The sequence below is a fragment of the Temnothorax longispinosus genome, chromosome 3, assembly GCF_030848805.1.
Source record: "Temnothorax longispinosus isolate EJ_2023e chromosome 3, Tlon_JGU_v1, whole genome shotgun sequence".
Classification (NCBI taxonomy): Eukaryota; Metazoa; Arthropoda; class Insecta; order Hymenoptera; family Formicidae; genus Temnothorax; species Temnothorax longispinosus.
The window spans coordinates 9,560,113-9,579,512 of NC_092360.1; the positions used below are offsets into that span (position 1 = coordinate 9,560,113).

General features: G+C 33.6%; 3 protein-coding genes across 6 annotated transcripts in view; 2 read left to right on the plus strand and 1 right to left on the minus strand.

The window, feature by feature from the left end:
* The first annotated feature begins 37 nt into the window (after positions 1-37).
* LOC139809765 (solute carrier family 23 member 1) lies at positions 38-13,558 on the plus strand. Of its 3 annotated transcripts, none has more exons than XM_071772936.1 (13): positions 38-178; positions 8,962-9,090; positions 9,885-10,042; positions 10,597-10,802; positions 10,926-11,052; positions 11,146-11,266; positions 11,677-11,932; positions 12,079-12,207; positions 12,307-12,465; positions 12,746-12,825; positions 12,928-13,069; positions 13,136-13,283; positions 13,363-13,558. In XM_071772936.1, exons 2-13 carry the CDS (start codon positions 9,079-9,081, stop codon positions 13,412-13,414), a joined length of 1,590 nt encoding a protein of 529 aa, XP_071629037.1. In that variant the 5' UTR covers positions 38-178; positions 8,962-9,078; the 3' UTR covers positions 13,415-13,558. The 3 variants fall into 3 exon arrangements, with proteins under 3 accessions (XP_071629037.1, XP_071629036.1, XP_071629038.1); XM_071772935.1 differs by lacking the exon at positions 38-178 and adding an exon at positions 2,911-3,334; XM_071772937.1 differs by lacking the exons at positions 38-178; positions 8,962-9,090 and adding an exon at positions 9,118-9,665.
* A 789-nt stretch (positions 13,559-14,347) lies between these two features.
* Positions 14,348-15,894, plus strand: LOC139809768 (uncharacterized). The gene is made up of 4 exons (XM_071772940.1): positions 14,348-14,549; positions 14,647-15,010; positions 15,091-15,246; positions 15,385-15,894. The coding sequence occupies exons 1-4, from the start codon at positions 14,515-14,517 to the stop codon at positions 15,589-15,591; spliced, it is 762 nt and encodes a 253-aa protein (XP_071629041.1). The 5' UTR covers positions 14,348-14,514; the 3' UTR covers positions 15,592-15,894.
* The window catches only part of Rhogef3 (Rho guanine nucleotide exchange factor 3), a 98,770-nt gene continuing 95,092 nt past the window's right edge, over positions 15,723-19,400 (minus strand). For both annotated transcript variants that reach the window (XM_071772922.1, XM_071772923.1), the window contains one exon: positions 15,723-19,336. In XM_071772922.1, the coding sequence (XP_071629023.1) occupies positions 19,194-19,336 (143 nt within the window). In that variant the 3' untranslated portion in view covers positions 15,723-19,193. The remainder of the gene's footprint in view (positions 19,337-19,400) is intronic.

The window sequence follows — 19,400 nt, forward strand, 5'->3', positions numbered from 1 at the left end:
ACGGCCTGATCGTTCCGCGAACAACGGCTTTCAGCATCAAACGGTGGGCCGTGAGGGGGTAACAAGTTCACCGTTTACAAATAGGACTTAACCATAACGGCGGACATTTGCTCGCCACTCGCCACAGCTGGGGCGATGATGGGCAATGATGGAGAATGGAGATCACAACGAATAATAGGTTCGTTCTTTTTTTTCGTAGCTGCGTTACGTTATGCTTTTTGCACGCGAGAGTGCGACGCCGAGGAGCGACGCGGTAGCCAATCATCTCTCGCAACGCATACTAGTTCCGAAAAAGCGCGCAGTTGATTGGCTACCGCTCTCATACAGTGCGTTTTCCAACAAGCGACACGATTCGATGCAAGTGTCGTTCTGCCTTTGTTTATTCGTTGAAAATGCTAAAAAAAGAGAGATAGAACGACGTTTGCAGCGACTTGTGTCGCTTGTTGGAAAACGTACATATGTATGTACACACATACCATTGAGTTATAAGTACCATACTTTTATGCGCACATTGTGATTCCGTGAGCCCGCAGATAATTGAAGAATATTGATATTATTATCGACTATAGATAAGTTTTTCGATTATTAGCATAAATATATCTGAATAATTTTTAATGCAATATTGAATTCGTGATTTAATTATTATTGTACATATATGTTTCATTAACAACAATAATAACCCTCTAGTTAGGCGCGTGGGATATATTTTACACCCCACAGCAGAGCTTGTTTGTATGAAAATATTAAACAGAAAACAAAAAATATTAATTGATTCAATATTTATAGCATAAATCATATAGTGGTATATATATAATTTACACCCCACGTATATAGTGCTTGCCCTTTTAAATTCTCATTGGAGGGCTAAGAATGCATATTTACACTGTAGTAATATCATAATATTGCCACAAAACATCTTTTTTTCTATAATTGTCACTCGCATGGATTAATCAAAGATTATAAATTTTTGAAATTATTGTAAATTTTTTCTGACATTCTAAAAATCGTACCGAAGCTAAATAATAAGCAGTAGCACTGAAAGTAATATAAAATATATAAATTTCAGATATTTATGATGAAATATAAATCTTCATCGATGGTTCTCTCCGTAGATTACTCATTATTGATGACACGTTAAATATATATATAGTTTATATTGTATACACATAGGTGATATGTACATATCCATAAAATAATAGGATAATTAATAAATCACAAGATTTAGTATTTATATTACAAAATTATACAATTATACAAATTTTAACAGTCACGAATTTCTATAAGATTGTCAATCTAATAGATTTTTAAGATGTTAAAATGTTGGTTTAAGGTATAACTTGTAAGTTATTAAAGTAGCTTAATTATATAAGTTAATTATTAATTGTAAGTTACAAATTTTATATTCTTTATATTTCTTTATATAATAATTGCTGATTCATAGCATATGAAAGATGTAATTACAATATTTATATTAAACTTGTGACAACAACATATATGTGATATACAATGTAAACTATGTTTAATGTATCATCTAATAATGAGTAATCTACGGAAAGAACCATCGAAGATATATTTTCGACTTCATGTAATACATCTCTAAATAGAAAGAAAGAAAAGAAAAGTGTATTTTTTAATTTGATCGACGATTGATTTAAACTCACAGAACAATCACTTCCAAATATTACCTATTCGTTTTCTCTAATCTAATCATTTTCTTCCATTCAAACAACAAAAAACTGATAATTCTAACTATGTCAACCGAAATGTGAGTATTGACAATAAGTGATAAAGTTAATCGGAATTTAGTAATAGTTGAAATTACCTTTGTTGATGTAATTGACGTTGACGATAACGCTTGCACTCGTATAGCAGTTGCTACGCAGGATACTTTTTAGTATTAGCAATTGCAATGATCTATTTTCAGCGGTAGCTTTATCAAAGATAATTTTTCATTCTTGAGACGTTAAAAATTTTGCATTTATTTATATATTCAAGTATTTGAACTTTATTATAAATATTATCAAATTATATTCATATCATTAATAATTTTGCGCAAATAAAGCTAACTCGCGCCATTGAATGAATATACTTATTTTATAAAATTTTCCTGTATTTTATACGTTATTATCATAATGTGAATTCGTTAAGCATTTTATTACGCACATATGTTTAGTTAGAAACAAGTAATTGCTAAATAAATTTTATAACTTTACGTGTACGGAAGAAATTAAGTAAATTTCCAAAAATCTGTCCTAATTATATCCTGATTTTATATTTATTCTCGCCAAAATGAGTTTCTGAGATGAACATTTATTTTTTAATCAGCGATAGAATCGACAATATCTATCATTATGAATTACGTAGAGTTTAATAATACAGTGTTACGTAAGACGATCTATAAAATTTACAAGATTTATGTGCAGCTGGCATGCAAGAGATTGCTTCGAGATTAAATGTTGATATAACATTGAAAAAAAACGAAAGATAATTTTTTGCATGATTAATTTAAATTAATGAAGACCGATTTGAATAAATTTCGAGAACTCAAAATTATATAATCGTACTTTAATAAAAAGTAATAAAAAAAAGAAATTTGGAAACAATTTACAAACAACAGACGCGCCGCTGATTGTTTGTTGTCTTGCAGCTTTTGATATAAGTATACGCTAATTAAATTTTAGATGTGGCCACCGCAAGGAAGGCGCGACCGAAAAAAATGAGATATCATATGTTTTATTAATTTATTCTTAGTAATACCACGTGTTTTCGGATAGGCATCCACTTTGAGAGAAGAATAAGAAGAGATTTGCTAGTCTCGCGGTCTCGCACTATCTGGCAATCTGAAATGTAATTCTTTTCGCCTTGCTATCCCCACGTAGCCCTCGAAGTCTCAAGACTTCTCTCTCATTTTCTCTGAAGTGCTAACCAACTCTCGTCGTTAAACGGTCACAATTGCATTATCCATTGCGGTGTCTTCTCGCGCTTTGGTCGGAGGGGGCGATAAGAGCCACGGAGAACGCGTTGCTTTTAAACAGTCGTTTAATAAAGGCGGTAGATAGAGGCACACATAGACAGCGGATAGTAGCAAGGCAATCTATTTAAGAGGAAACCGCGCGCAAACACATAAAGTATAGTTTGATATATTTTATATATTTGAGCGATTGTCGCAGAAGATCGCACGTGCGCATCTGCTCAAACGTGCGCTTTATCCCTTGACGACGACGAACTGTCGCAAGATTTTTTCGGGCGGAATTGTCAATCGAGTTTATAGTTTATATATCGTATTGTGTTTTCTGTTAAAATGCTAGACAACGGGATGCCAATGTCCGAAGTGGTGAGTAGGAGACGTTGACGAGTGTTAAATTTTCATTCGCGATATCAATGCTTCTTCGTTCCTTGATGTGAAATTGTATATACATATTTGATAAATTAATAAAGCTATTTACGCGGAAGTTCTTTTCATCTAATGAACGATTAGAGAATAAATTACATTTCTTCCTCGATTTCTTCGTAAATCAAGATTCAAAAGAATGTAATAACTTGCTTAATTATATATATTGACGAATTGATTCTAATAAAATTTCAATAGAGTTTTACTTTAGAGCTCGATATTAAAAAAAAGATAATTTTTTGCATGATTTTTTTAAATTAATGAAGACTTATTTGAATAAATTTCGAGGACTTAAAATTATATGTTAATTGACGTAATATTGATGATTGCTAATGAATAAATAATAATTAAAAGTTGCGGATTTCGCTATCATTGTTAAAGAAAAATGAATTCCCAAATGGCTAGGTAATCTGACATTAAAGAATAATATGCTCAAAACAAAATATTATTAAATAATATATTGATAACTAAATTATAAAATAAATAATATGTTTATAATATATAATATAATATATATAATAAAATATTTAAAAAATATTGCTAATATAAATGGCGCAGATATTGTTAAATATCATATATATCATATATATATTATCGTCAAGCGTCAGCTTTAAAAAAAACTGCAGAATAAATTTTCATCGTGATCTATTTGTGTCGATACGTATCGAGCACTTGTCTCGATACATTTCGCAATCTTAAACGCGATTGCATTATTTCTACGGCGAGCTTGGATTAAAAGTTATAATGTCTCAAGCAAGATAGAATCTTTCCTATTAAACCTGCTACTCGACCTGCTAACATAACTGTCGCGGAAAGTTCCATGTGCTTATATTATTGCCAGGCGTTTAGCACATTTATCAGAATGCGATCATCTGGCTTTGAGCTTTATTTACTCGGTATGAGCGTCGCAATAATAATAGTAGACGAGAATTATGTAGGTATACTCTGTCTGAGACAAGTGTGCACAGACAGAGAATAGAACGATACTATATGACTACCCCAGATAGCAAAACATGAATTTGCAAAATCATGTGTAAATCATTGTTGGAAACAGTTTATGTATATATTTTTGCTACAAATATTGCGTGAACATGAATCATAATTCTGTTTCAGGATTGACATTTATGGTACTTTTGCAACAGAAATGTATAAATTGTTTCCATCAATAATATGTAAATATATTATATATCAATAATATATGAGCCTCGTAGGCTCATATATTATCCTAGCGAGGACGTAATATTACTGCAAAAATGTAACGAATATTAAACAAACCGAAACAACTTCATTATTTGCTTGAAACAAATTCAATATTGTTGCGGAGCATTAACTTGGATGCAGCAGCTTCACATATGTTATTTGCGCAAACGCTCGTCACGAGTTTCCACACCTATATTATTTTGTAAATATATATATGACAGGCGTTTTGCTATCTGAGTACATTTACACTATTAATCAGATTTAATAACATTAATATAATTATAACTACTGGCATAAAATATCGTATAAACGCTAGTTAAATAACAGATTTATAACACCAATTATTACTCTACACCCGTTGACGAAGACTTACAAATCCGTTTTAAAGAAACGTGTAAAACGTTAAACAAGTTGTTATGATTATTGCATTGCTACTAAATTGAGATAAAATAATGAAAAGTATATCTGCTGTATTTCTTTGACAAGATCAAGATTTTAAGATTTCTTTGAATGGAGGTATAAAATAAATAAATCTCTCTCTGTGTAAATGCGTTTTAATAAGTTATAACTACAGATGTTACTAAACCCCCGATTAATGATGACGTGTAAAAGTAGTCCATAAGATCTTTTCGGTTCGTTCTATAATATGTCATATGTTGGAGTCGGATATCGTGCATGTGCGTTGCCGGTTGTCGTATAAAGTTGTCACAAGTCGGTGTTGCAACAAAAAATGGTCAGCTTTTATTTTTTTTTTACTTATGACTAAGTTTTACTTACGGCTGCGTTTCGATATTCACTGCCAGTACTGAAAATCGTATACGTGATTTAAACTATAGATTTTCAGTACTGACAGTGAATATCAAAACGCAGCTTATCGATAAGAGCCTGTAACCCCTTTGTTTTATACTTTATTTGCATCGAAGATTTTTGTCAAAATGCTGGAACAACCAGTTTCAACCTAACCAGTTGGAGATACGGTGATAAGTTTAGTTCTTATCCCGAACACTCTTAATAAAAAAAAGAAACCTTACTTATTGCATCACGAATGTTGTTATATTGACGTCTTCTTCGTAAAAGTAATCTAATTCGTATATAATTTGAGTTCAAATTAATAATAAATTGAAATAAAGTACTAAAGTTACATTATCTATTATTATTTATGCTCAGTATATACCGCGACTCAATTGTAGAATAAAATTGGCTGTCGTATTCGAGACTTGATTTTGTTTTGACTGATGTTAATTATATAGTCACGATTAACGCGATTTCGTATGGAGGGTCATAAAGTTAATGACTACCGATTATAAGTTTTTCTTCCTGGAAGCAAACGCGATTGAAATTTTCACTCAAGCGTGACTGCTCGGAAAAAGAAAAAAGATGCAACATTACGTAATTCAACAACTCTTGGATCTTTTTGCATCGATCTTATTCCATTAATGTTAATTGCTTTCGGTCAGCACATATTATGGAAATAGCGAATTTGCTGATACAAGAGATAGATATTATCAATTATTATCATTATGCAGTTTATGTAATGCAAATTATCGAAAAAAAGATCTAGACAATGTGCACGTCCAAGACACGTGCATATGCCTTAAAGATTATAGATTTTCTCTTATAAATGACTTCATATTAGACTTATAATTTTTAGAATTTGTGCAATATTTGTGTGTATATGTGCATAGTAAAACAATATTCAAGAATAGAAAGAAATAGAATTTTGTCGCTGATGCCTAATAATCCTTATAATTATCTCTAAATATGAAAAAAGTGTCAAGTATTTTTTCGCAGCATCAAAGTTAAATTAATCAAAATTATTATTATTAGTTATATTATATTAATCTTAGTTCTTGCCCGCGCTTCTTAAAAAATATGTCTTTTTATTTGGCTATGAGCAAAATAGTTTAAATACATTTAAATAATTTAATAATTTCATATAAAAACAAAAGTTTAAACTATTTTAAACGAAATTTAAACTATTAAATTGTTTCTTTCGATTTTTCCTAATAGTTAAATTTCTTCGATATTCTTATTTAAGAATAAATTACCATGTTCGCATATAATAGATACGATATTATAATTCACACGATACATATGTAAATGCTTGGTTGCAATTTATTACTACAGAACGAACTTTTGCCTAACAGCTTTTAGAAAGACCAAAATAGGAAAAGGGGTAAATATTTATGGATATGTAGGTAATGTATATCTACAAGAAAACATAATACTTCCGAAGAGAAGGAACTTGATGCTATGACAATATTTTAGAAGTCAAGCCATGTGCGTTTTTCAGGATTAAAATGATTAAAATGATAATTGCTTCTTTAGGTGGAAATTATTTTTTTTGCATTAAGAATTATTAGACGTTGTGAATTATAGACATTGTGAATTCAAATGAATAGCAATATATTCCATATGACCTATGATTGATCTTTGAAGGAGTTATGATATGTTTGCCACAATCGCAACGAAGATGTGCATGGTTTAAATTAAATATTGAAGATGAGTAATACGCGTTTGATGAGATTCAGTACAACAAACATAAAAGTAGGAAAACTCAAATTGAATCGATTTATGAGTGATCTGTGAGTGAGTTACGATGTGTTTTCACAATTCACGGCGAACACGTGCACGCACGGGAATGCTTTAAATATTAATATCCGAAGGAAGATGAGTAAAATGTTCGATGAGTTTCCATGCAGGAAAACTTATTGAAACATAAACGCAGGAAATATGCGATTTTACATTAAATTGAACATTAGACAATAAGTAGTTCCTGCCTTTGTAGAATTTCATTATCCTGACATATGACATTGAAACGTCTATTTATGTAAAGTCTGTCATATTTGTGACGCTTTCAAAGATATTGAACTTTAGGTATTAGGAGGAGTGATAAATAATAAACGGCTATGCACGAATGACGCGTGACACTGGACTTTTGCGCATATAAGCAACCGTAAACGCTTTACATATGGCATAATATATGCCATACGCTATACTTGATGATTAAGGATGTATATTATATCAAGCACATACAGTATTTGATATAATAGTAGTATCACGTATTTATATCAAACACGTATATGGATAACATATCATTTGATATTAACCGATACTCACTAAAATTTGAAGATTATTGGGAAATAAATTTACCCAATACAAGGGGTACTTTTACCCCTTAAAAGCAGCAACAATTTTTAAATTCACCTATTTACCTCATTTCCATGCAAAGCTTAATTAAAATCAGTATTTATGATTTTGCAAGGTGTTTCCTGACAAGTATCATACTTGTTTATTCTAATACTCTTATGCTGTATATCTACTATCTATATATATATACAATTATACATAAAGATCTTGATTCGCGTTTGACAAGAATATAATTTTGTTACATTAGTAATATTAATTCTAGGTTACTACCTGTGGGTCTGAGAGACTCGAAATCTCGTCGTTACATGGTTGCAACGATGTAGACAAAAATTAAAGGTAGTAACTTGGGATTAACAAAATTAGGATATTATTGGAAATACCTTTTTGATGCTGAAATGAAATGCATATAATGACAATGTCCTTGTTATAATTCGTACTCCATAATTTCATTTTTTATTAAAACCGTTTTTTTTTATTAAAAGTTTTATTAAAAATTATAAAATATATGTTGCATTTTCTTTATTGAATAAGATTACAATTTTTCAGGGATTTCTTTGAGCAAAAACAAAGTTTTTAATAAAAAATATACGATAAAAGTAAGGAATTAAGCTGTATAATAATATTCTTTATATACAGTATTATTTTGAGAATAATGAACTTTGTTTATATACTTTAGAAGTTGACTGCGTTCAGCAGAAAATGAAGTTTAGTAAACGTTTGGTTGATTCTTTTTAATATAGATTGGTTTATACACTTATTGCTACATCGAGCGAGAAACTAAAAGCAAGAACTGTATTAAAGAATCATTAAGCGATTATTAAGTAATTTTTTTTCTGCTGAATACATCAGGCGTCGGCGTCGTTTTGGTGAATACTATACTAACAATAAGCTAAGACACCCGTATTATCATATGAACACTCTTTCACAAGTGTTCTTATGAAAGAAGTGATTTATGTGACTTTTAATTGATGCCCTATAATAACAGCAATTAAATTTTAACACATAATTCTGGATATCTTAAGTATATACTTGCTATAAATGATCAACACAGGAAATGCTTCAAAGTTATCTTTCGATAAAATTTCGTAATATTTATATTTACATTTTAACGATTTTCTTATATATTTTTTACTTGACATTCATTTTCATATATAGCATTTTTAATCGTGTAAATATAAATATCTATTATTTTTTTATGAGTTTATTTTTTGATCTTTCAGAACACAGACAACTCGACGGCTGTTCCGATAGCGAAGGAAACAGCGGACGATACGAATAGAAATCCTGAGATTACCTATGGCATCGACGACATTCCGCCGTGGTATCTGTGTTTATTCATGGCATTGCAGGTTTCGTAATTGCATATTACATGTATACGCTTTTTGCCTTATTTCCGTACTTATTCTTCGTTTCAATTAGTAAACCGAATTATTTCAAATATATACATATTATCTATCTCGTGTGAGTAAAAGTGGAGCTATTCCAATTCACTATTTCAAAAGAAAGGAATGGAAATAATAATTGTAAATAATTCTAAAAGTTCTGAAAGTGTGAAGCAGACGTATATCTCGCGTACGAATAAGCTTACGCTTTTATTGCTAGGTATTTATTTGGGAGATAAGAATAAGAACGGGGATGCGTTAACGCGAGCGTTAAATAAACGTATGTTGCAGTATATTATGTCTCATTGTGCTGTACAATAAATCTTATGGAAGGAAACATCGTCATTAACACACGTCAATTTTATTTACATGATATTTTTGATAATACGTACACGCACACAGACATATATACAGACACATATACACGATCTAACGCAGAGTTGTTTAACTTGTAACATCATGGAATAGTAGGCAAGTAAATTATTGAACGAGTGAAAAAAGGAGAGGTGCAATGCCAGCTTGTCACAGTTAAATAATTTCAGGCACGTATTATAGAACTTTTCGGAATGGATTCCGATCGGAATTATTCCGTTTTTCCTAGAAAACACAATAGAAATCTAGGAAATAACTAAACAATTTCGATTGGAATCCATTCCGAAAAGTTTCATAATATGTGCCCTATAATCTGATGTTTAATTTTTCGAATTTAACGCGAACGTATTTTTTTATTAATATAAGTACAAAATAAAATGCATTTGCAGCACTACTTGACTATGATCGGCGCAATCGTTTCTATTCCTTTCATTCTGACGCCGGCCCTCTGCATGGCCGAAGATGATCCCGCGAGGAGTCACGTTATTTCCACGATGATCTTTGTTACTGGCATAGTGACGCTCATTCAGACTACCGTAGGATGTAGGTAAGGGTAAATATGTTCTGTAATAATAAGATGGAATATTATGTACAATTTATTATTGCATACAATAATTATCTTGTATCTGTTTTTTAATTCATTATTTAGATACACATAAATAACCGTGATTAATATTGTCCAAATGTTTGATACACATCTCTATAAAAAATCCCTAAAAAAAAATTAAAATATTATGTCTTTAAGTTGTAAGTTAAACAAGATAACAAAATTATATCTCATTAATTTTAGATAGAGTTTACTTTTTAAATAAAATTTCTTATCTTTAGGTTTAAATAAATATTTAAAAATAAATTCTAAAAATTGAATAATTATAATAAATAATAATTCGATATTGACTTAAAAAAAATCAATTTTGCATTGATCAAAGATTCTTACTAAAGAGTTTTTTAGGCATCTTGTACGTGCGCGCTGAGAAATATTTCTAATACTCTAATAGAACATTAAACTATATTTGCAAACATAACAAAAATGAATATCTTGGTGCTCGTAGAAATATTGATGGCAAATTTTAATCGCGAAGAAACGTATGTTTGCATTAGATTGCCATTGGTACAAGGTGGTACCATATCGTTCTTGGTGCCGACTCTGGCAATATTAAATCTGCCGCAGTGGGAGTGCCCCAGGCCAGAGATTCTCGAGGAAATGTCTCACGAAAACCGAACCGAGCTCTGGCAAATCCGGATGAGAGAATTGTCGGGTGCCATCGCTGTTTCCGCTTTGTTCCAAGTGATCATCGGGTTTGGAGGTATTTCAATCGCGTTAATTTCGGCTTTAATTACCGAACCTGTCGCGCAATCCCTGTAGTTTTGTTCTCTTCACTTCTTTCTTCTTTTATATCGCGAGACGCTAAAAATGCATCTGCACGCAGGTATCGTCGGATATTTGCTGAAATTTATAACTCCGCTGACAATCGTGCCGACGGTCTCGCTAGTTGGACTGTCTCTTTTCGAAAACGCAGCGGACGCCGCGTCTCAGCATTGGGGTATTGCGGCTGGGTATGTATTGTATTATATTGTATAAATATAAATGACATATATACAAATATGTACACATGATATTTTGGACTTAATATATGCTTGCGTTTGTAGAACGATAATACTACTGACGACATGCTCTCAAATATTGGTCAACGTTCCATTTCCGTTTGTAATGTATCGGAAAGGCCACGGACTCCGCATTATCTGGTTCGAATTGTTCAAACTCTTTCCGGTAAGTATTATCAAAGAAAGATCCTGAATCTCCTAAAGTGTCAGCTAGACTATACAGATTAGGATTGAGATTGGATTGAAATTCGACCAAATAGAGCAAAGTTTACTAATTTGAGTTTAGTTTTCTTTATTATGATTGATTAAATTCCAATCCAATCTCAATCTCAATCCGTAGTGTGATACGGGCATATGATAAGTTACCGTGAGTTACCGTGGTACAAACAAATAATGATTCTTAAATTTCTGCTTTGAACGTTTTTATTTAGACTTTTTTTATTTAGAGATATATTAAAAAAAAGTTCTATGTTTGCTTACGGGACCGTAGAGCATCGCTTCAGAATGAAAAATTCACGTACAAATGTTATCAATATTTACTCATGTATATCTAAACCGGAGTACTCATTGCATCAGGTTTTGCTGACGATAATCGTCATGTGGATAATCTGCGCAATATTAACGGTAACCGACACGCTACCGTTCGGCCATCCCGCCAGATCCGACAGCAAGTTAAGAATTATAAACGACTCCCCTTGGTTTCGGGTACCATATCCTGGACAGTGGGGCGTACCCACCGTAACGTTATCAGGCGTACTCGGTATGCTAGCCGGAGTATTAGCATGCACGGTAGAATCCATCAGCTACTATCCGACCACCGCGAGAATGTGTGGTAGGTATATTTATTTTAAAACTATAAATTCTCCTTTTAGAGTCTTCCGTTATTAGTAAACGCAACATAGAGAAGATGAGGCTTATTAAATTATAACATTTTTTATTAACGACGATGCAGCTTGTAATTTACTGAAAAATTTCTAGGAGCACCGCCGCCACCGGTTCACGCGATCAACCGTGGTATCGGTATCGAAGGTCTGGGTACAATGCTGGCCGGACTTTGGGGTAGCGGCAATGGCACGAACACGTTCGGCGAAAACGTAGGCACGATAGGTAACGGACAATTATATATATGCTTTAATCGCGAGCTTAATACTAATTTAATGATGTAGACGGCATCGTCTAACTTCCAATGGAACGTAACAATTCTAGGGGTCACCAAAGTCGGCAGCCGTAGGGTCATACAGTGGGCCTGCTTCCTGATGATCCTGCAGGGCGTGATCAGCAAATTCGGCGCGGTGTTCATCATAATTCCCGAGCCGATAGTCGGCGGAATATTCTGCGTGATGTTTGGGATGATTTGTGCTTTCGGTAAGCGTAAATTTGTTCTACGATGTGTTCTCGATCGCGAAATAGTTCGGTTATAAATATCAGTCTCGGAGTAAGAAGAAAGTGCGTTTTTATGAGCGTTTGTAAGACTATATAGACAGCTCTCTGAAAAAGATATGTTGAATTTATTCATAGTACTTATATAAATAATTAGAAAATTGTTTTTATTAAAATTACTGTTTTTTTTCTTCCTTTATTATATTATATTTTTATTATTTTATTATTTTTAATCCTAATTCTTAGTCGTAATTCTTCTTTTCAGGCCTGTCGGCGTTACAGTATGTAAATCTCAATTCCTCGAGAAACTTATTCATCCTGGGCTTGTCCATGTTCTTCCCTCTGGTTAGTATACACCTTCGGGGATGATACGAGTGCGTGCTCAATTATATTGATTTTCGTTATTTATACGCATAAACGCTTTCATATTTATGTGACTTGTTTTAGGTCCTGTCGAAATGGCTGATCAAACATCAGGGCACGATACAAACGGGAAACGCTGTGGTGGACAGCGTATTCACCGTATTACTTAGCACTACTATTCTAGTAGGTGGTTTGTTAGGCTGTTTACTGGACAACATCATCCCAGGTATTGTTGATAGAGACAATAATGACAGGATATATGTATTTATTGATTTATTTGTTTAAAATTAAGGTAACGCGAGAGACCGTGGATTGGAGGCTTGGTCGAAGGAAATGGAACTGACCAGTGATGTGACTGACAAAAAAACTGACGAAGGATCTGGCGTTGAGTACGTCCGGAACACTTTCGACTTCCCATGCGGAATGAATCTGCTGAGAAGGTATTAATATATAGCATTTTTTTTTATCTATACGTTTGTACGAATGATGGTTAATTATATTTATAAATTAATTTTTCAGGTGGAAATGGACATCACACGTGCCGTTTTTACCTACGTACCAGAAATTGTAAATGCGTTAAGAGGAACTAACACAACTACCTCACGTGCAATATACGTCTATCTGTCATGAGATACGATCTGTAATCGAAAAAATGTTATACGTAAAAAGACAGATGTCATATTGTCAGCGTTATAAAAAATTTTATGACACATGATTACTGCTCCCAATCTTAATTTCAGTCACGTATTGCATATTTTGCTTTGTCACGTTACGAATTTAATGCGTGAAGATTCATAAAAGATAAAGATAAAGATTTATACGATAAAGAAACAATAGTATTACTCATATAAAAGAAAGTTAATTGTGTTAATATATATGTTTTTGTACAATTATATGTGTATATATACATATATTTGTTGAGCTTTTTTTAAAAAATCGAGAGATATTTAACTTCGTAACGATCAAAAAGCTTTAGAAGCATTGTAGTCAATAATTAATATAACGTGATTATTTCATTATTTATAATTATATATGATATTATTTGCATACACATACACATGTCCCCCCTGGTATATGTTAAAAATTATCTATAGTAATGGATATATATATTTATTGAATGTCAAATTGTAACTTTTATTTCTTTTATTTCATATATGAATAATATATGATTATATGAAATAAATTATTTCATATTTCATGTGAATGACATATGAAATATGAAATATGACATATGAAATATATGTATATAAAATATTGCATCCTTGCAATGTAAGGCTGTTTAAATGGTCAGCTGTACATTGAATTGGGTGAGTGAAAAAATTAATAAATTAAATGTTAGGAAAAAGAAGAGGAAAGACGAGAAATACAAAAGGTTCTTTTACGAAAAACAAATGTCATACTTTATTGCGCGGCCAGAGAGATACCGAAGCGGCGCTCTCACGATTGTACCGGTCGCGCAAAATTCTTTTCACAAAGTGAGTTCTCGAACTTCTGAAGAGCGCTACAGTAGAATACGAATGCCAGGCGTCAACAGGCCAGAAAGGTTAGCGTTCCAATACCGGCTTGCATGCTTTCAATGTTATCTCGTCGGTATAATTACTATTGATGCACCAACGCGTCGTTATTTATACATCAAATTAATGATCGCAAAAGCATTTGCCGCTTATTGAAATGGAGGTCAATCAGTTTGAACCTATTGACGAAAGGTATGAGTATTTTTTTTTTGCAGAAATGCCTTGTGTTTATCATTTGTGTTGTAAGTGCATTTCTTTTCTCGACAACAAAACCACGCTCGTGTTATAGCACAGATGAGAATATAGTGAACGATGAGGCTGTTGGTGTGGTTCTGGAAGAAGTGGACTGCGATGCTGATGTAGAAGCTGACGATGACAACATACAGTACCACCTGTACGCAGTAAACAGAGATGACAATACAGTGGCCTACAAAGTTATGCATGTCAGCAACAATGACAGAGAGGACAATGAGCTTTCGATAGCCACGCCTGTGAATAATACTGTCCAGGTTTTGACTTCGCCGCTGAACGGACAATTATACGTGCTCAGTAATGGCAATGACGTTGTAACATCAGAATCTGCTAGAGTGGTTCCTAGCGTAGCTAAACTGCAGATAGAAGGATCACAGAATATCGTAACCACCGTGAAGAAGGTAAAAGTCATTCGATATTATCGATGCACTTTACGTTATCGTTGGTTTTTCATTTAGGAAAATGAAAATTATGTGTTTAGAGGGACGAGAGACGAAGAGTAACGCACAATGAAGTTGAAAGACGTAGAAGGGACAAAATTAGCAACTGGATTTCTAAGTTGGCAAATCTCTTGGCCGAATGTGATCCGGAGAATGTGAATAAAGAGGGAGATGTAAAATCCAATTTGGAACCGCAAGTACGACATTTGCAAATTCTTAAATCGATATTTGTCTTTTGATAATAATTTACAAATAAATTAATAAATTTTTTATTTTATATTATAAAAACATATAACTTGTATTATTTGTTAATGCTAGTACTAATTTATTTATAGAGTAAAGGGGGTATACTAGCGCGAGCTTATGAGTACATTACGGAATTAAGAGAGGCTCCGGAAAAATTAGCCCAAAGCTTGGATGAAAGCGCACAGTTGATGGAAGAAGTCAAGAATCTTCGACAAGTCGTAAATCAATTGAAAGACGAAAATTCAAAATTAAAAGCCCAAATTTCAAAACAGGACGATGTAACTGTAATTCCTTAAATCTTACTTAAATCTTTGTCTAAGCTTAAGGATTAACATAATTCAGTGTTCATAGCCTTGTGTTACTGCTATATAAACATTTATAGACATATATCTTTACGAAAAAATGAAATAAGAACACATGGACAAAGTATAATAGTTATAAAATGTTTATTTACATATATGTAACTCAGCATATACATATATATATATATATAGAAATATAGATATATATATGTATGTGCTTGTATTTGGAAACAATGACAATCATATTGTATAACATTCTATTGTACATGTCGTAAACAATAATTATAATACGAACAATCGATCTCGCAATGACAAATAATCCTCAAGATGATTAAATTAAAGAGATATACAAATATACAAAATGATATCACCGTTTAATTAGTAATCAACTATATGAACGTCAGATATATAGCTTAACAGTACGTTTCACTTAGTCGCTACAAAACGTGTTGAAGTTATTTTCTCTAACGAGAGAGTAGGTCTACGGTATTTACACTTACAAAACACGTCTATATATGTACAGAAAACATTGCGATATCATGCGTTATCTGTGCTGCTTTTCCTCTTGCATCGTTAGCGCGTAGCGCGATCTCGCTACGGAAAAAGAGCTCTGCTTAGTTCATCATCAGTATGTACGCACACGGTTATCGATATCAAATCTCATTGTCAGGGAAAATATAATCGCGTTTTTAAATGCGTTATATATGTACGTAATAGCCTAAATTATCATAACAATAACGCTTAGTTTAAGATTTATTGCTTTGAAGCGCATTTCCTCGAGTTTTGTGCAGATCTTGCTTGACGGTTTCTGAAAGAATAACGGTTTCCGAAAAAAAGAAAGGGGAGAGGGTAGTATTCTCCGAGGTAAAAAAGTAATCGGTGCGTCAGATATGTAATTCATCTGCCAATGCATGAGAGCTCGTGAATGCGAGATACGAATTTTCACGGATTTCGATTACTTCTCCGTCGTGAGAGTGCAAGTGCAGTTTCATGAATTGTTCGTGAAAAGTTGTGCTTACTTCTGGATTACACAATATTGTGTCCCGCAGACAACACGAGTGTCGTCAAGAGACGCCTGTAAAACTTGTTGTAGAAGACGTTCCTCCGAAGGATATCTTTTAGACTTCCGTGTTGCTCGGGATTTCCCTCGCTATTTATCAATCTTATCATTAACAAGTTACTCTTCTTTATACTTACGTTGGCCATTAAAGCAGTCCATGTATAATAGCGATACTTATAAAAAAAATCACATTCCAATCAATGAGTCATTTCTCCTATAAAAATAACTCTGAAATGAGTTGGGTCCAGCAACAAATTTGCGCCTCTCCTAAGTCTAAACATCAACAGGCTAATGATCTCTCTGTACAGTAGGAATCTTGATCCATTCTTTTATCATTATATTGTCCTCGTCATATATAGTAAATTACGTTGTCGGGAAATAAGTAAAAATATACCTTTCTATGTATTATACAAAAACGTAAATACCGCCTCGCTCTCATACTCGTGTGTTACACCCCTTTAGACATAAATGTCAAAAAGACAGAATAGTCGCGTTTGTCCCTCGTATATATACTGTATATAAGAGAGAGAGAGAGAGAGAGAGAGAGAGAGAGAGAGAGAGAGAAAAAGAGAGAAAGAGAATCGAAATTATACCGATCTCTTTTTTCTATTAAAGACCGAACCAAACAATTCTAACGAACGAAGACTTATTTCTTTTAACTTATTGGCAGTGTTGGAAACTTTCAGGATCTGTGATTAAGTCATTAAAACTGCAAGATCGAACATTTTGTCAAGGGACCGCATAGATAATATGCACATATTATTAACACAGAGGTTCTTCTGCTGACAGATATTATTTTCTCGTTGTTAAGTCTTCATACATCTTTCTGTACAAGAGTAGAAAAACTTGAGAGAGATTCTCGCGATCTTCTCCCTTTTCCTTTTTCTTCCTTTTTCCATCTTTTTTTTTCTTTTTAAAAGCTTGGCGATTCACATCGCAGTCGGGTAAGGAGACATGATATGCGAATATTTACATATCTTGTTTAATCACCTTTTTTCATCTGTATGCTACTGCGTTGTTTCGCGTAAACATAAACGTTTTTTTTTTCTCTCCTTCGCCCTCGCGTTTCAGCCTCTCGTCTTCTTGTCTTCCCGTCGTCCGCAACTTCGTACAAACTACTACAAATATTATGATTACGATGCGAAATAACGAACATTAGTTAGGCAGTAAGAGTTACCTTGTATAGCTCGCTGGAGATTTTCTCTACGAAATACATCTACATTTTCGTTGAGAGAAAAGTGGTGTGCGGAATCGGCCGATCAGAATTTCCTCGCGAAATCAATCAACATATAGATTTTGTGATCGAACTTGTTGACGCTTGCGTAGAACTGTGTGTACGTGCTATTAGTTCTCGTTGTACGTAAAATTGGTCGACAAAATAATTTTCGAAATAACGATCAAATAATCTAGACGAAAGGCGAAACTCGTTTAACGAATTCAATTCAGATATATTTCCTAATCGATCCCGTCGCATTTCTCTCTCAAGATTACAACCTCAAGGTTTCCTCCCGAGGAAGCATCTCAGTTGTCAGTCTTTCGATTATCATAAAAAATACAGCCGTGTGACGTACCATGCCAGCTTTTCGACCCAAAAAGCGATTGCGCGTGTAACAATATATCATATATATATCATGTTTCATCGGCGTTCATCAAGAATTCGCGATGACGAATGACTAGTACTTTCTCTTTAGTACTTCAGAAGCCCGCTATTGACTTTATACATTTATAGACTATCTACTTCTCTAAATGTCTCTACTTCCCTAATCTACTCTCGTGTCCGCTATTATTAACGGTAATTTTTAACGCCAAATATCTACAAGAGCGATTATACACCTCTCTCAGCTCATAACAAATATTTTTCTTCTCCGAAACGTTTTTTCTTTGGACGGTGCTTCTCAGACTGGGCACCATCGTAACGTCACGTTGAAGATGATCGAACATTGCTTTAAGATCTAAGAGTTAGGCAAGCACCGATTCGAAGACTCACAAAATCCTGGTTAGGCATAATAAGCGACTTTTTTCTGCAAGTATCTAAAGTGGACGATGATATCTGCTTGATAGAGAGAAACGTCTGCTTTCTGTGAGAGAGGCAGTGAGTGAAAAATCATTGGAAGTTTCTTCTATTTTGCGGATCGCTGTTCATGGACGATGATCAAAATCGGTCGACAAAATCGATAGCGATTACTTTCCCTGCCTTAGAAGAAGAGGTATACTTCGTCGGACAAAATCCACTTATGAATTATCTAAACACCTTCGTGCCGTACATATGACGAGGCGCGCTGTTCATCCTCGGTGCTACGAAATCCTAGCGAAATCATAGTGGCTCGTTCATCGATGCTTAGAGAATAATTTCCACGACCAGTCACATACAATAAACAGTATTACTCTGACTGGAATTCAAATGCCTGCTCGCAAAGGCTCTTAAGTTTCGAAGCGATCAAGATCGAGGTATCTCGCGCCAGGATTTCGACAGGACGATGCAGCGTCGTTAGCCGCAGCTTTATAGGTCAATATACGGTACGAAGGTGGGCCTGTCTCAGGACGGTTGAAGCCGCGTGCTTTTCTTGCTGCTACCAAACATGAACCAGGTCCCGACCTTCCGTCCCAGCGAATTCGTGGTGCCTTGACCGACCATTGTCGTCGGCATCTCGTACGCCGATTCCCTCTTATATGCTTTGTCTGCAACATCGTTAAATTAATACAAGATAAAAATAGACTGATCGAGTAAGTTAAATAAATCAAA

Bases quoted from the DNA above. Each gene is read 5' to 3' on its own strand.
- LOC139809765 (XM_071772935.1), top strand. From the start codon at position 3,302: ATGCTAGACAACGGGATGCCAATGTCCGAAGTG. The intron at 9,091-9,884 runs GTTTCGTAATTG...ATGCATTTGCAG, and splicing joins GTTTATTCATGGCATTGCAG to CACTACTTGACTATGATCGG. The intron at 11,933-12,078 runs GTAGGTATATTT...AAAAATTTCTAG, and splicing joins GACCACCGCGAGAATGTGTG to GAGCACCGCCGCCACCGGTT.
- LOC139809768 (XM_071772940.1), top strand. From the start codon at position 14,515: ATGGAGGTCAATCAGTTTGAACCTATTGACGAAAG. The intron at 15,011-15,090 runs GTAAAAGTCATT...TTATGTGTTTAG, and splicing joins TCGTAACCACCGTGAAGAAG to AGGGACGAGAGACGAAGAGT. The intron at 15,247-15,384 runs GTACGACATTTG...ATTTATTTATAG, and splicing joins AATCCAATTTGGAACCGCAA to AGTAAAGGGGGTATACTAGC.